General features: G+C 54.5%; 2 protein-coding genes across 16 annotated transcripts in view; one reads left to right on the top strand and one right to left on the bottom strand.

The window, feature by feature from the left end:
- TXNDC11 (thioredoxin domain containing 11) overlaps window positions 1–3,324 on the top strand; it is a 75,867-nt gene extending 72,543 nt beyond the window's left edge. For all 15 annotated transcript variants that reach the window (XM_023557354.2, XM_023557355.2, XM_064295593.1 and 12 more), the window contains one exon: window positions 2,561–3,324. In XM_023557354.2, coding sequence (XP_023413122.1) covers window positions 2,561–3,203 — 643 coding nt within the window. In that variant the 3' untranslated portion in view covers window positions 3,204–3,324. The remainder of the gene's footprint in view (window positions 1–2,560) is intronic.
- Window positions 3,325–6,066: 2,742 nt separating this feature from the next.
- Window positions 6,067–14,535, bottom strand: SNN (stannin). Its single transcript, XM_064295604.1, has 2 exons — window positions 14,459–14,535; window positions 6,067–6,866 (listed from the first exon to the last, which is right to left on the bottom strand). The coding sequence occupies exon 2, from the start codon at window positions 6,774–6,776 to the stop codon at window positions 6,513–6,515; it is 264 nt and encodes an 87-aa protein (XP_064151674.1). The 5' UTR covers window positions 6,777–6,866; window positions 14,459–14,535; the 3' UTR covers window positions 6,067–6,512.
- Between the last annotated feature and the right edge of the window lie 909 nt (window positions 14,536–15,444).

Genomic DNA, 15,444 nt, shown 5'->3' with positions numbered 1-15,444 from the left:
TTTCTATTGCTTCATCAGGGATTCTCTGTTGTGTTCCCTGTCAGGACATTTGTTGGTGATAGCCAGGTACCATCTAGTTCTTCCGAGGAAGTTTTCTTATTTCCTATAAATGATAGAAGTGAAGTAAACTATGGTTAGTTGGCCCACAGCGAACGTTTGGTTCACCCAGAAGGTAAATGAGCAAAGGATATAAGCTAACAACAGCTCACAAGAGAAGAAATGAAAAAGGCTTTTTGATAACATGTACTAAGAGCTTTTTCAGGGTTCACGTGCTTATATTATTTTTAGTGAAAAGAATATACGATTGTATCTGCATTATGATGAAGTATTAACTTGCGCATGCACTGGGTTAAAAATGTGCACAGAAGGCAAAACGTCTAGATCTTGACAGTGGTGCTTGGGATCAGAATGGCAGGTCAGGGATATACACTCCACGAGATGCCGTGGTGTAGCCCCTGCTGAAGATCCTCACTTTAGAGGGACAGCCCTGCCCCTCCCTCAGCATTTTAGCCCCTTGTTTTGAGTAGTTATCCTATACCGTGTTTTATATTTTTTTATATCTGGTAACCAGTTGATGTTGAGTTGATTGAACTCATGGCAACCCCATGTGTTGCAGAATAGAACTGCTCCATAGGTTTTTAAGGCCATGACCTTTCGAAAACAGTTCACTAGGCCTGCCTTCCGAGGGGAGGGCTGATGGTGGGTTTGAACTGCCAGCTTTTTAGCAGTTAACCCCTTGCTCTGTTCACGGACTCCTTTTACCTGCTAGAGGTGCATGAACACGCTGCTAGTGAACTTAGTTACATAAACAGTGGGACCTTCTAATACCACACTTTCAGAATGACTACTTCCTTAAGTAGCAGTTTGCTGAAACTTTGTGTCCTTGCTACTTTTGAAGTTTGAAAGCATTTTAGCACACCTGTTAGGTAGATTCGTGGCCACTGCTCCAAGAACTCTGTAACAGCATGCTTACAAATGCCGTTTGTTGTCCCGTCACGGTGTTCAGATACCCGCACCAAAGTATCTCGGCAGCTCCTTGCGAGGTCCCTCCCAGCTATCCTGTGCTGTGGAGGCTGGGTTTGTGCTGCAGCATGCAGTGGCAGGCACAGCCTCTTATCTGTCCTCACCTCCACTTCACAGGGACCAGCATGTTTTCAGCTGTGGTTTGAATGGCTGGGTATGCCCCACTTGAAGAAAGCTTTAAGTGTTAAGAAAAATGTACTTTAAAGAAGGGGGTGGTTATTTACCCCAATATAATTTTACAAAACAATTCACATGCAGGGTTCCAAATTCTTTGTTTAAACTTACTCCATTTACCTTAAAGTTTGCATAGACATTGTGTAAAATGTGGCATATCTGATTTTAATTTCCTTGTGATTTTTGATAGGGGAAGGGATGGCTACCCATTAATAGAACATCTTTTGTCTTTCTTAGGTATTTGGCCACTGGCTTAGTGGGGGGAGGTGTGTACAAGCTTATAATTAGTGGTTTCTTAGTTTTTTTAGCAACAGTGCAATGGTTTTTTTTTTTTTAAGCTAACAGTCACTGAACATCACTTATCCCATTTAACCCTCATTAACAGTCCTGTGAGGTACGTGATACTCATTTTACAGATGTGGCCTTTCAGAACAGAGAAACTGCCTGTCTGAGAGCACATGCCACTGAGCAGTAGTGTGGTGATTCCGCCGCGCAGCCTACCTCTGGAAGCCCGCCTTTCCTTTAATATTGCGGTCGATGGTAACTGCCTCTGTCCACCTCATGCATAAAGCCGGTAGTTTTGATGCGTGGCTGGATTGTGTATGCATAGGTAAATGTATCTGTGGTAGAAATTTTGGTTGTCAGACAATTAAATGGCAAGTTCTAAAAAGGAATTTTCTAAATCAGGACTTGCCACAAAGCTCCGGGGAAAACTCCTCAGCATGTTCCCCTCCTTTCTCATTCTTTGTTCTGAGGGGCCACAGCATTAATTCATGCCAAGTTTCTTGGTTGGTCTGCTTGTCAAGTGTCAGGTCACCTTTTTCTGAGAGCTCACCTTCAAAGGTGGTGAGTTCGGGGAAGTCCAGAACAACCTGAAGCTGACACTTCTTATCCTAGTACAACTGCTGGCTCTTTGTGAAAATCAAAGCTGCTAACCTGCCCCCTTTAAAAGGCCAATGGTGATTTTTATACTGACAGGGTTTGGGATAGGAGAGGTGGGGAGTGTCCTGTCCATTGTATACTTTCATAAAAAAGTGAAACGTTCCCTACTCACCACTGAAACCCAGCCTCCGTTTTTGGCAACACATTTTTAGGGTTAAAGTACCAAAACAGTGTTAGGGATAGGAGGACCAGAATGACTGTCACCTTGCTTCCCTTCAATGGCTGTGTGGAGCTACTCCAGAGATTTTGAAAGTCTCTTGCCCAGGTTAATGTTTCATCTTCCCTGCTGACCATCAGTAAGTAAAATCCTGGGAATGTCTTTTCTTGGTAAGAAGTTAACGACCCAACCTTCAGTAGCAGTCTGGTTTTGGACTAAGAATGCTGTCACACTCATCTTTGACTCCTTTTCCTTTCTCTCCAGAAAGGACCTAAGTGTGAAATATCCCGAAGACCTTCCCATCACCCTCCCGAATCTGCTTAAGTTCATCTTGCATCACTCAAACCCTGCTCCCACCCCCCAGAACCTGGCAAACCCACCTACCAAAGAATGTCTGCAGAGTGAGGCCGACGTGCAGCAGGGGCACATATCCCACCTGGAGCGAGAGATCCAGAAGCTGCGGGCGGAAATCAGCGCCCTCCACCGCGCGCAGGTGCAGGTGGAGGCCCAACTGTCCAGCGCCCGCAGGGACGAGCACCGGCTGCTGAGGCAGAAGCAGACCCTGGAGAAGCAGCACAGCCTGCTCCGGTTGCACAGCGAGCAACTGCAGGCTCTGTACGAGCAGAAGACCGGTGAGCTTGAGGAGGTGGCCCACAAGCTCCAGGAGCTGGCCGACGCCTCTGAGAACCTCCTCACTGAGAACACGTGGCTCAAGATCCTGGTGGCGACCATGGAGAGGAAACTAGAGGACAAGGACGCAGGCGAGATGCTCACCTCCCTGAAGGAGGCGCACTCCAACCACCCTGAGCCTGCAGGGGCGCCCCGCTTACCTGGCAGCACCCCTCCGCCCTCCAACGGTAGTGCCACACTGGCATCCGAAAGGAATAACGAGAACAGGACAGACTAACTTTTAAAATGACATGAAGAAATCAGAGGGGAAAACTGTATATTGGGAATATATTTATGCAAATTTTATTGAAATTTATTGTAAATAAAGATTTTCTCAGTGGTCTAGAAAATCAGCTTGAATGTTTTTCAACTTTTATTGAACAGGGATGACATCCCTTCCACTTATTGCACAAACTTGGTAGCTTTGAGACAAAAACAGTAGCACAGTCTATTTGAAGATTTGTCTGAAAAATTAGTCCATATTTTCACAGCTCAGCGTCCACAGTTCCCTCCCCACTCCCCTACTGTTGCTTCTGTGATGATACAAAGGATGAGTGGTTCATTTCTTGACTGGCTAGTCAGACAACTTGAACACAACAGTTGGCTATTGAGAAAGAATTCAATGAGAGGTCATAACTTACTGAGCCATTAGAGTGTGTGGCTCTCAAGTCTATGCTAAAAAAAAAGTCACTATTGATAAATAAGAATAGTTAGAGCTATTCTGTGGTAGTTTACCAGCCCAACAGGCCTTTTCATCTTCTTCCCAGAGATCCCCTCCAGGACCCATCACACCTCTAACACTCACCCAACACTGCTGACACCCTCTGATGGAGTGGGATAGGACAAACCTCAATCAAAAAGGAGGAAGTGAAGCGTGATGCTTTTCAAAAACGAAACTTCACTGGCAGGTACAAACCTCAGGGTGAGTCTGGAAGTCAAGGAGTGGACAGTTTCAGGTGTCAGGCTCAAAAAAGACTAAGAAAATACAGACCCCTGGATTACTGAGCTCAGGCTTCTCTGCCACTGCGAAACACCGGGGGAACAGGTCCAAAAGCGCAGGCCTTTCTAGCTCATCCCTATACCCTTCATGTTTTGTGAACTGCTCCCTTAGAAAGCAGGCCTCTCCCCCACCTTCCAACGGGCACCTTTGGAACTTCTGTTCTTCTGGGCCTGGTTTCAGCGTCTGGACCCTACATGCCACCCCACCTCCCACCATGGGTTCTCCCTACTCCAGACTGCAGGACCTCAAGAGACCTCAGCTTATCTGTTCCTCCACCACCTCTGGGCCATGCCCACGCAGGGCCTGAAGGCATTTCCGCCTCTGTACTGGAAGTTCAACTGCTTTCCAAGATTCCCCAGTAACCCACTGGTGGCATTTTATTACAGTGAAAGCTATGAGAGCCGGAACTCGATGGAACTGCCTTGTTTTTCCACGTCTTGCAAGTTTTACGCCTATGACAGGGTGCAGTCTTACCATTTTTCTATTGCTGTCTATTAAGAATCCCCCCTCAGAAACACCCGGTGAGTTTTCCTTCTATGACAGGTTTCCACCTGAAACAAGTTCTGGCTTTCACAGGTTTTACTTAAGTCCACTACCTTAAGCCTGCATTGCCCCATTAACTACCCCTCCCCTCCCCCCCAAGCTATTAATGTTTGACCCCCAATTTGGAGCCCTGGTTAAGAGACTGACTGCTAACAAAAGATCGGCAGTTTGAATCCACCAGCCACTCCTTGGAAACCCTATGTGGCAGTTCTGTCTTATAGGGCTGCTATGAGTCAGAATTGATGGTGAAGGAAGGGTTTGCTTGTTGGTTTTGGTTTTCCCTCCCCTCAAGCTATTATTTAAATGTTTGACCCCCAATTGAGGGTGTATACTGCTAAAGTTAAGTGTTCCCTACAGCCCCCTCTCAGGGTTTTGAAAAGGAGACTAGGTCAACATGCTTTTAGAGGTGACTGGGATGGGGCTGGGAGATGCTTCAGCCTGACCAGCGAACCAGACGTTTCATGGTCGGGGCCCTGGGGAGCTCCCTGCCCGCGCTGCTCACAGGGGCTCTGACATTCAGGGCCAGCACTCCACGATTAAGCCAGTGCTGCCCACCTCTTCCTTACTGAGGACACCGACACAAGTCATGAGTGAAACATGATGGTTTAGAGTGTGCTTATGATGGTGGGATTAAAAATCCAAGCGAGCTTACTGACGTGGACACGGGGCCCCACGCAGATGCAGACTGCTGTGGTGCTTGCTTGACTGAGCCACCCACTCACCATCCTGGCAAAGACCAAGCCTAACCTAAGTCTGCTGTCCCAAGTATAAGTCGTCAGGGAGTGGTCTGTGTGACTGGAGGTCAGGGTGCCCCTTCTGCACACGAGGAGTGACCTTCCACTAACGCTCATGCTTGGGACACGTCATGCAGTGACCGGTGAAGGAAAGCAGAATTCAGTACCCAGCAGGTGGGCGGTAATCTGAGGCAAGGAAGAGAACACATGAAAAGGGAAGAGGGGGAAAAACCTAAAACCACTCAACAACCCCCTCCCCCACTTCCAGTGCAGAAAATATTAAATACAAAAACAAAAAATCCACTTTTTGTTTCTCCTGGACCCCTTGGATTTTAGACTAAAAGGAGCCGCCACGGGCTCTGGTGTTTTTAAGAGGACAGAGCAATTATAGCAAAGCCTGCTCTAAGTGGTGCCAGGTGGGAGTAGGGATGGGCAGGGGACAGGGACATGGCATGCTAAGACCGAAGGGGCAAGAAACTGCTCTGCCACTGGGATGCCTGAGAGCCCTTGGGACTTGCACCTTGATGCGTCCTTCACTGGCTCCCAAGCAGATACAGTAGCTTCCTTGCAATGCTCCCACTATAAACAGGAACTGGTATTTAACAACCGAATCTACCTAGACAAAGAAGAGAGCATGGCTCTTCCACCCACTGCCAACCAAGCAGAAATCCCCAAAGCACCCCAGCTGGCCAGCCACAAGATTTAAAACTGACATTTCACTTCCTTTACACATATGTACGTACATACACACACATATATAAAGACCCCTGCCAAGTGCAACTTGGGCCTTCCAAGTCTAAGACCCTCCTCCATAGTCTCAACTCCACTCATCATTAGTACGGTCAGAATCAAACCAGTTCCATGTGCTCTAGGTGGTATTTTAAAACATCAGCCAAAAGGCTTAAGCACGTGCTTCTGGGGCCTATTTACAGTTCACAGGTTGGTTAGTTCAGGCATTACTGTAGTAGCTCCATCAAAAACAGGCTCAGCTAAACATTCAAGTAACAAAAGCACTATGGGGCCATGAGCCCCAGCAGGGTCAGGTCTACCCACTGCCTGCAATGGGCAGCCTGCCAGGAGGCCACGGGTATGCCCAGGGCCAGCGGATCCTGGTTCAGGTCTGGGGCCCCAGGAGTCAGTGCATGCGATGACGAAGCCTGCCAAGGCAATGCCAGGAGGTGTCAACCCCTCCTCTTGGTTCCATGGTTCCACCCCACCCGTCGCCTTTCAGCTGGCTGCAAACAGGACCAGGAGCCCTCCGCATCTCAGCTCAGCCGTGGACTTCTGGGCCGTTGGGGGTCAGCTTGGCCTTCCGCTCCACACACGGTCCCTTGGCTGAGTACTGTACCAGTAGGAAGGGCTCCTTAGTCTCACCATCACCCACAATGCTCTCCTCGTCCTCCGACTGGCTGATGCGCTGGAGCCGAAGGTAGCACCAGCAGCCCAAGATCAAGGCCCCCAGGGCAGCAATGGCGATGAGGATGACAATGACGGTGACCACACCCGTGGTGGGGCTGTGGTCCATGATAGACATGGTCAGCTCTTGCGGGGCGGCTCCTGCAGTAGCAAGCCCTTGGGGGCGGCCACCTCAGTGAGGCTGGACTTCAGGCTGGACATGAGTGTCCTGAAAGACAAAGCAAGGCGAGGCTAAATCAGGGGCTCAGTAGGGGACCCTAACCACGAGTGACTTCGTGGGTTCTTCCACTGGCTCTTTTTTAATCAGTTCTGAAGCCTGACTGCTCCGCCTTCATCCTAGAGAAAACCCTCCAGGCAGCCCATTGGTTGGCTTTGGCTGTTTCTCTTTGTTTGCTGGCATGACCAGTGTCCTCTCAGCTTGCCCCAGCCTGCTTCCATTCACTACCTCCGACACCCCGAGTGCTCCTGCTATCAGACAGGCAGCCACCCTTGCTCAGCCACAGAGCCATGATGCAGGTGAGGTGGACACCATGACCTGCCCAGCCCCACAGAGGTAACAAGATGGCAGACGCTCTTCTGGCCTGGCTCTTCTGGAAGCCCCTGCACACACTGGTGACTCCAAGGAGCCAGAGTGGAGGCATTCCAACGTGGGAAAGTGACGTCAGCCCCTTTTGCAAACAGGCTACGTGTGCCCATCAACCAAGTCCTTCTGGAAGCCCCATGACAGGGTACAGCCGACAACAATTAAAGGAACAGTGGTGGGCTCGGGGGAGTCTGGGAGAGCTTTGGGGAGAGGACAGAAGAGGGGAAGAGACCCCTCCTGCCTCGCAGAGCTCAGCGTCCAGTGCGGGAGCCAGACCACAACTGAGTGAATATTCTAAAGCATCTGTCACTGCAAATGTGGGGTGGGGGGCATGTTCCGGAAGGCAACCTGATGCCGAGAGAGTAGGAAGTGTGTTTCCAGCAGAGGGAACACTGCGCAAAAACTCTGCAGGCCAGAGAGCACCTGCTGGTGAGTTTTAAGACCAGGAGGGTGGCCAGTGGGGGCTGAGCTGTCAGCTGCTTTGGGTGGGGACTGGGGGGGGGCACTGCATTCAGGCTGCACTCAGGGAGTGAGGCCTCTCTGGGAAATCCTCAAGGGGACAGAACTCAGGGAATGGGAGCTGCCACTTCCCGGAGGTCACCTCAACAAATTCCATCCACCTCACTGAGCCTCAATATCCTCCTCTGTTAGTGGTGCTCGCTAGGAAAAAGTGACTGTGGATTTGAACTGCCGACCTTTTGATTAGCAGCCATAGCTCTTAACCACTGCACCACCAGGGCTCCTGTGGAGGCCTGGAGGTATATAAAACTGTCACTGGAGACTCCCTCTCAACCCTCCCAGCTCTTACCCCAGGGAACGCCCCAAGGCCCAGCCAGAGCCGAAGATTAAGGCTAGGACTACATGCTGTTGCCGCCTTTAATGCTGAAGCCACAGGCAATGGTTCCCGTCGTGTCCAAGACCCTGTCTTTCTCATGTCTTCTGCCTCTAATAACAGTAACTAACACCCAGGGCAAGTCCCTGGGTGGTGCGAACTTGCCTGGCTGCTAAGTGAGAGGTTGGAGGTTGGAGCCTACCCTGAGGCGCCTCTGAAAGAAAGGCCTGGTGATCTACTTCTGAAAAATCAGCCACTGAAAACCCTACAGAGCACAGGTCAACTCTGACACACGTAGGGCACCATGAGTCGGAGTTGACTCAAAGGTAACACTCAGGGTGGTTGCGGGGTGAGAAGCTCCCACTGCGTCCCTCCCCGCCCCACCCATACAGGCCCAGGCACACAGTCTGCACTCAGGAAGTGCTTGCTGTCTGAGTTGTTTTTTATAAGATCGACATCTATGCAGATAGAAGGCATTGGAAGGGGGAAGGCTCTCCCTCCAAATAGGATGGAACCTGCTGTGTCCTTGAGCAATAACAGCCCTAATTAGAAAGGATTATCCTCCACACCAAGGAGTCTCCCCAGCTGCCCAGTTTGCCTGAAGGTCAAAGGCAGTTAAGTCAGTGTGCCCAGAGTTTGCCCAGGGACCAGGCACTGGGAAAAGTCTGCAGACCCCAGAGTACTGCCCTGTTCCCTGTGCCATGTTTACAGAGGAGCCCTGGGCAGGGGGACAGATATCCCTCAAATCTGCCCCCTTCTTACTACTCCATGATCCAAGCAGTCATCATTGTTCTCAACAGGCTTCCTGGTCCACTGGGCAGGAACCACTGCAGCCAGCACTGCTCACTCAGGCAAGTCCCTTAAGTCCTTATAATGACCTGCAAGGCCCGTCATGGTGTGCCCCCAGCCCCGCTGGTCTCCACACCCCTCCTGCCCCTGGTTGCCCACTGCCTGGGGTGCTCAGCTCCCCTTACCCTTGAACCAAGTCAGCGGTTCTCAACCAGGCAATCTTGCCTCTCTGGGGGCACTTGGCAATATATGGGGACAGTCTAGGTTGCCATAAGGGGGGGGCATGGAGGGTGCTACTGAAATCTAGTGGCTCGAGGCCAAGGATGCTGCTAAACATCCTACAGTACGCAGGGCAGGCCCCACAACAAAGACTTATCTGCCCCCAATGTCAAAGGGCAGAGGTGGAGAAACCTGGGCTCAGTGAGTCCAGCTCAAGCATCGCCTGGCCAGGGCAGCCTTCCTGACTAGCCATCCGGGGACACTCTCTTGTCCTGCAACCCTACGTGCTGCTGCCCTCCAGAGCATGGGCCTCAGTCTGCAGCCCTGGTGGCCACCTGTTTAGTGCCCACCTGTGCTATCAGGCTATGAGTGGCAGCCCACTCACCTCTGTAACCCCAAGTGCCACAGGTCATCCTGGCCTCTCCCCTGCTACCCTCAGGGCTGCTATCAGTTCCCACACCCCACTCAGACCAGACAGGTGATCCTTCACACCCCCACCCCCCAACACACACAGAGCTGCCTGGTGCCCAGCCTCCATCCTGCCCGAGGTGGCTGGGTGGGTCTGTCTCCACTTACCCCAACCCCAGTGCCCTCTTCCTGCCAGGGGAAGACTACTGCTTCCTTCCTTCCTTCCCCGCCTTCCTCTGTCCACCCGCCTCACAAGTCCAGGCCCATGGGCGCCTGCCCTCCCCTCTAGCTTCTGGAAAGGAAGGCAAGTCAGTATTAATTTGGAAGGGGAAGTGGAAGTGTGTGTGTTTGGGGGGTGGGGATGGTGCCGGGGCAGGAAGTGGGAAATCAAACAATAGCAGTGAGAGCTGGGAGTGGGGGCCAAGGCCAGCTGGGGAACCCAGGAGGCACCCATCAGTTCTGGGGAAACAAGCGCAGTGAGGGGAAGGGCAGGGCGACCGGAGGTCTCAGGACCAATGAAGTGACCCTGTCTGCTGCCCCCACACCAGGCCTGGGCAGTGGACACCGCTGAGTATGGGCCACGCGCCCCTGTGAGCACAGAGCCAGGCGGCCAAGCCTTTGGCCCCTGGCCCCCCTCAAGTTCATTTACGTTCCTTCATTCATTTAACAAGTACTTTCTGGGAACTGCTGTTTCAAAAGTCAGCTCACATCATCCCGCTCAGCACCCTCTAATGGCTTCCGTGGCATCAGAATCAATGCCAAGCTCCTTGCCTCCCAGCCTTCTGCACGCCCCCTCCCCCCCGCCCCGCCCACCTCAGGGCCTCCACACTCCTTTCCCTCTGCCTAGAATGTCCCACGAACTGCTCCTTCCAGTTATCCTGGACTTTCTCAGGAGGCGCCTCTTCCAGGATGGCCTCCCAGACCACCTGGGCTCCAGACTCCACCTCCCCATACTCCCTACACACAGCCTTCCCCAGAACTTTCTGCTACCTGAGATTCTCCTGGGCCAGGGACTGTGGTTACCTGGCTGCTGTCCTGCTGTCTCCTTCCCCAAAGTGGATTCTGAGTTGGTGAGAGGACAGCACTGTCTGTCTTGCCTGGTGCTATGTCCCCAGGCCAACCTCAGACACAGTTGTTGTCGTGATTGTTGTTAGTTGCCGTCAATTCCGACTCATGGCAACCCCGTGTGTGTCAGAGTAAAACTGTGCTCCATAGGGTTTTCAATGGCTGATTTTTCAGAAGTAGATCTTTATAGATCACCCAGCCTTTCTTTTCAGGTGCCTCCAGGTGGGTTCCAACCACCAACCTTTCAGCTAGTAGTCGAGCACTTAACTCTCTGTGCCACCCAGGGACTCCACAGCAGGCATTCAGTAAATGCTTGCTGCTGTCCCCAGCCTGGGAGTAGAGTGATGAATCAGAGACCCTGCTCTCATGGAGATCACAGTCAGGGGTCCCTACCCCTGAGCCAGCTCCCTAACTCCCAGGCCACTTCCGTGACCCTGAGCAAGGACCTCATGTCTGTCTGGGCAGACTCAAGAGAGCTGGCCACGACCAGATGCAGCCCGGGTGCGGGGGCAGAAGCAGCCTGTGCAACTGGATCCCAGGGTGATGGGCCCACCAGGGGCAGCTGTCTCCACACTGGTTGGGGGGGGGGGCAGGGAGGAACTGAGCCCAGAGGAAACCCCAAGTGCTGAGGGCTGGCTGGTCTTACCCCTCAACCCTCTTGAGCCTGGGCGGGGCCCCACATGCCTGTTACATCTCTCCGGACCTCCCTCAGGCCCCCTGGAAGAAAGGTGTCTCCTGCAAGCCAGGTGACCCCTCGTCCTGCTCCAGCAAAGCCCACTGGACAGGGCAGGCAGGGAGGGGCAGCGCTTGGGTGGGGCAGACTCTGAGGACAGCACATGAGAAACCTAGACCGCCTCAGAATCACCAAAATTGTTGTTAGCTGCCGTCAAGTCAGCCCCCAGGTCATGGTGACCCAAAAACCAAACGCTGCCAGGTCCTGCACCCTCCCCATGATTGGTTGTAGATTGGACCACTGTGCTCCATGGTTCGCATGGGCTGATTTATGGAGATTGCCAGGCATTTCTTTCTAGTCTCTCTTATTTTTCAAGCTCCATTGAAACCTGTTCAGCATCACAGCAACACACAAGCCTCCACTGCCAGACGGGTGGTGGATGTGCATGAGGCGCACTGTCTGGGAATTGAACCCAAGTCTACTGCACAGAAGGTGGTAATTCCACCACTGAGCCACTAGTGCCCTCTCACCATCAAAATACTTAACATTTACTCAGTACAATCATTTAATCCTCCCAACAACCCTACACTAACTCTGCCCAACATTATCCCCATTTTACAGATGAGGAAACTGAGGCTGAGAGTTTAAATGAACTGCCCAAGAGTGCAGAGCTAGAAGCTGCAGGGCAGAGCCCATTTCTGTCCTGGAGATTAGCTTGAGATGAATAACAGTAACAATAACACCCACTAGCTCCAGTGAGCACTGTCTCTTGATCATACCTCACAGCCATCCTAGGTGGCAGGTGTCACCACTCTTGCTGTGCCTGGTTTTCCAAGGCTCAGAGAGGTCATGACTTGGCCCCAGGGCACATAGGGTGCTGTTAGCACCCAGTTTCCAGCACCTGGCTTCAAATGCCCCCCCCACCTCCCGTGGGTCCCAACCAGCTGAGGGCCGGGGTCTCCCTTGGAGGCTCACAGCTTCTCCTGTGGGTCTTCCCCAATGTGAACAGGGGTCCCCAGTTACCCCTGCATCTTCACAAGACCCCTAAACTGAAAATTAACCCCACTTCACAGGCCACTCACATGCTTGAGGCCCAATCAGGCCATAGCCAGCAGCTGACCAGGCTCAAGTCCCCTCCTTCCCCCATCCTACCCCTTCGCTCATGACTGTGAGCTACTGTGATCCAGAGGAGCAACCTGCTACTAGTGGCCTCAGTCTCTAAACGTGTAAAATGGGAACGAGCCCCTGACTGCATTCACTGTGTTGTGGGAAGGATGAGAACTGATAACAATGTGAGAATGGAAGGGCCACAAGGCCACTGGGTTTGCATGTCACATCTTCCTGGGTACCACAAGGAAGACAGCGAGCCCTTGGGACCCCCACCACCAAGAACCTGCCTCCACAAAGGGCATGGGGCCTGGCCCAGGCCTCATGCCATAAATAGCCCAGTCCCTAGGGACATGCGGCTGCTGCCTTCTCACTTGGGCACATCACAAGTGTTGCCAGCCCAGCTGGGCACCAGCTTGCCACCCCCGCCCTGCTGGACCCATCTTCTGGGACTCCTCAAGGGAGGCTAGGGAGGCTGGTCTGCTACGAGGAGGGAGGACACCAGTCCCCTCACAGCCAGAGCATTCCACCAGTCCACTCAGAGCCTCCAGGGGTTCGGCCATGTCCCCCAAGTTAAAAAAGCCATCTGCCAAGCTTGCTAGCAAACCAGGCTCTGCCTCTGCAGGGGACACCATTCACAAACCAGAAGCACCTCATGCTCTGGTTTCTAATAGGAAAGCAGGAGCATAGGGAGGACAGGGCACTGCTGGGCACAACCAGGGTGCAGAAGGACTGTCCCTCTCTGCTGGCCCTGAGCGGGGCAATGGGACACAGAAGGGGTCTGCTGTGTGCAGGCTGTGGCATTCTACCCCACCCCCATCCTCTAGAAGAGGAAACTTGCACCAGACCTCCCCCCCCACCCCCACCCCCACGTTCCCCTGACAGAAGAGGAAGCTAGGGCTCCGAGGGACTGCTCCCAAGGTCACTCAGGGGCTTGTGTTTCCAGGCTTGAGGCTCATGCGCCCACCCTGGGAATCACCTGCTGGTCACTCCCAGGGGCTCCTACAGGGGTGGCCCACTTCACCAAACAACTTTGGTCATAACCGGAACTGCTTGACAGAAGCTGCCCCGATGGTGATTTGCCAGACACAGAGCTAAGCTCGACTCAGATCTCCTCCTCCAAACAACCCCAGAGTTGAATTACTACTATTCCCACCCTGCAGATGCAGACTCTGTGGCTCAGAGAAGTTAACTCCACTGCCCTAGGTCACACAGCTCAAAAGTGGCTGTGCAGGGATTCAAACCCAGGCAGCCTGGTCCCGAATTCCGGATTTCAGCCAGACTCTTAAAATGTCATACTCCCGATCCCACGCCGTGCCTGAGGGGTTGGGAGACAGATGAACACCAGTTCTGACCCCCGCAGGGTCGCGCCCCGGCGGGGTGACCTCGCCGGCCGAGAGCTTGATGCTGGGGGCACAGGATGTCAAGCACCCGGCTGCTCCGCGTGCTAAGCGCAGGCGGCGTTTAGGCGCCGTGCCAGGAGCGCTCCACGCACCCTCCCATTTAACCCTGCGAGGCGATGCTGCCAACTCCCCCACTCTACAGAGGAGCAAAGCAAGCGGAGGGAGCGACAGCAGAGAGGGGGTGGAAGGAGACTGGGGACCACAAGACCCAGTCGTGTCCACGCCGCGCGGCCAAGGTCCACGGAACCTGACACCAAACTCTGCGGCTCGGCCTCAGTTTCCCCACCTGCAAAATGGGCGCCAGGCGCCACCTCCACCCCGAAGCCTTCTTGGCCCCACAGGGAGCGACCAGGACCCCACCTCCTCCGGAATTTAAAAAAACCCAAGTGTCCCCGGAGCCCGGCGCGGATCTGCGGGCCACGGCCGGGGACAAGGCGCTGGGGGGGGGACACCGCTCCTCGCAAGCGGCCTCCGCCCCCCGCCGCCTCCTTTGTCCGGATCTCGCCGCAGCGTAGCGGACAAAGAGCACCCGCCCGCGGGCGCGGCCCACCGAGCAGACCCTCCCCCGAAGCCGCGCCCCCGCCGGGCCGCCCGCCCCCGCCGCGCAGACCCCGGCCCACGGCACGGCCGCCCCCCGGCGCCCCCACTCCGCCCGGGCCGTCCCTGCCCATCCCGCAGGCCCCCAGCCCGGTCGAGCGCCCCGCCCGGCCGGCCGGCTCACCATGGCGCCGCCCGCAGCCCGGCCGCTGGCCCCGCAGCAGCCCCGCAGGCCCGGCTCCGCCCGCCAGTCGGTCCGACCGCCGCGCACTGTCCGGACGCAGAAGCCCGCTCTGCGACGGGCGGGGGCGCCTCCGACTCCGCCCCCGCTGGGGGCGGGGCCGCTGGTGCTGCCAATGGGGACCCGCGTAGGCACGGCGGGGCGGGGCCGGCCGACGGGGTCACGTGCGCCCCGGCCCGAGCGGCCCGGGCGGGGTGGGGGCTGTGCGCAGCTGGCGGCACTGGGGGCTGGGGGCGGCTCGGCTCGGCGCGCGGCGATTGGGCGCCCGTGGGTGCGGGACCCCGCCCTGGGCGCCAGCCTTCCGCCGGCCTCCGCCGGAACTGGGGAGGCTGCCTTTTCTCCCGCTCGCTTTGCAGAGGGGGAAACTGAGGCGCACTGCAGGTGAACACGTTGCACACTGACCAGCAGCTGGAGCGGCGGAATTGGGGGCAGGCCAAGGACAGGAGAGAGGCCCACTGAGCTGAATGACCTTGTTGGGGAAGGCGCTGGTCATTCATTCCTTCATCCGTTCATTCATTCGCTCATTCAACGTTGATGGAACACCGACTGTGTGCCGGGTACGCCAGTCCAGCGGATGCAACCACTAACCCGACAAACCAGGCCCTCAAGGAGCAGTCCTTCTCTCTGCGGGCTGGGGCCACAGGGACGTTGCAGCGCCTGGCCGCTTATAATCATGGTAACTTTTAATGTTTCAGCCCCGTGCTAGGTCCCCACTAAGTGCCAAGTTCAGTATTAACCTCTCCGCACATTTTATCAGAACGACCCTGAAAGGAAAAGTTACCCCATTTTACAGATGAGGGGCCCAAGGCCCCGAAGCCCCAAAGGGCTGAAGTATCACTGCCGGCTCCTTATGGTGGTAGAGTTCCAAGGCAGGCCTGCCCACCTGGGAACACAGAGGCATCAGGTAGTGCAAGGTCTCCCAGAAGAGG

The sequence above is a fragment of the Loxodonta africana genome, chromosome 12, assembly GCF_030014295.1.
Source record: "Loxodonta africana isolate mLoxAfr1 chromosome 12, mLoxAfr1.hap2, whole genome shotgun sequence".
Classification (NCBI taxonomy): domain Eukaryota; kingdom Metazoa; phylum Chordata; class Mammalia; order Proboscidea; family Elephantidae; genus Loxodonta; species Loxodonta africana.
This window is presented reverse-complemented; position numbering and strand designations above follow the sequence as displayed.

Bases quoted from the DNA above. Each gene is read 5' to 3' on its own strand.
- SNN (XM_064295604.1), bottom strand. From the start codon at position 6,776: ATGTCTATCATGGACCACAGCCCCACCACGGGTGTGGTCACCGTCATT.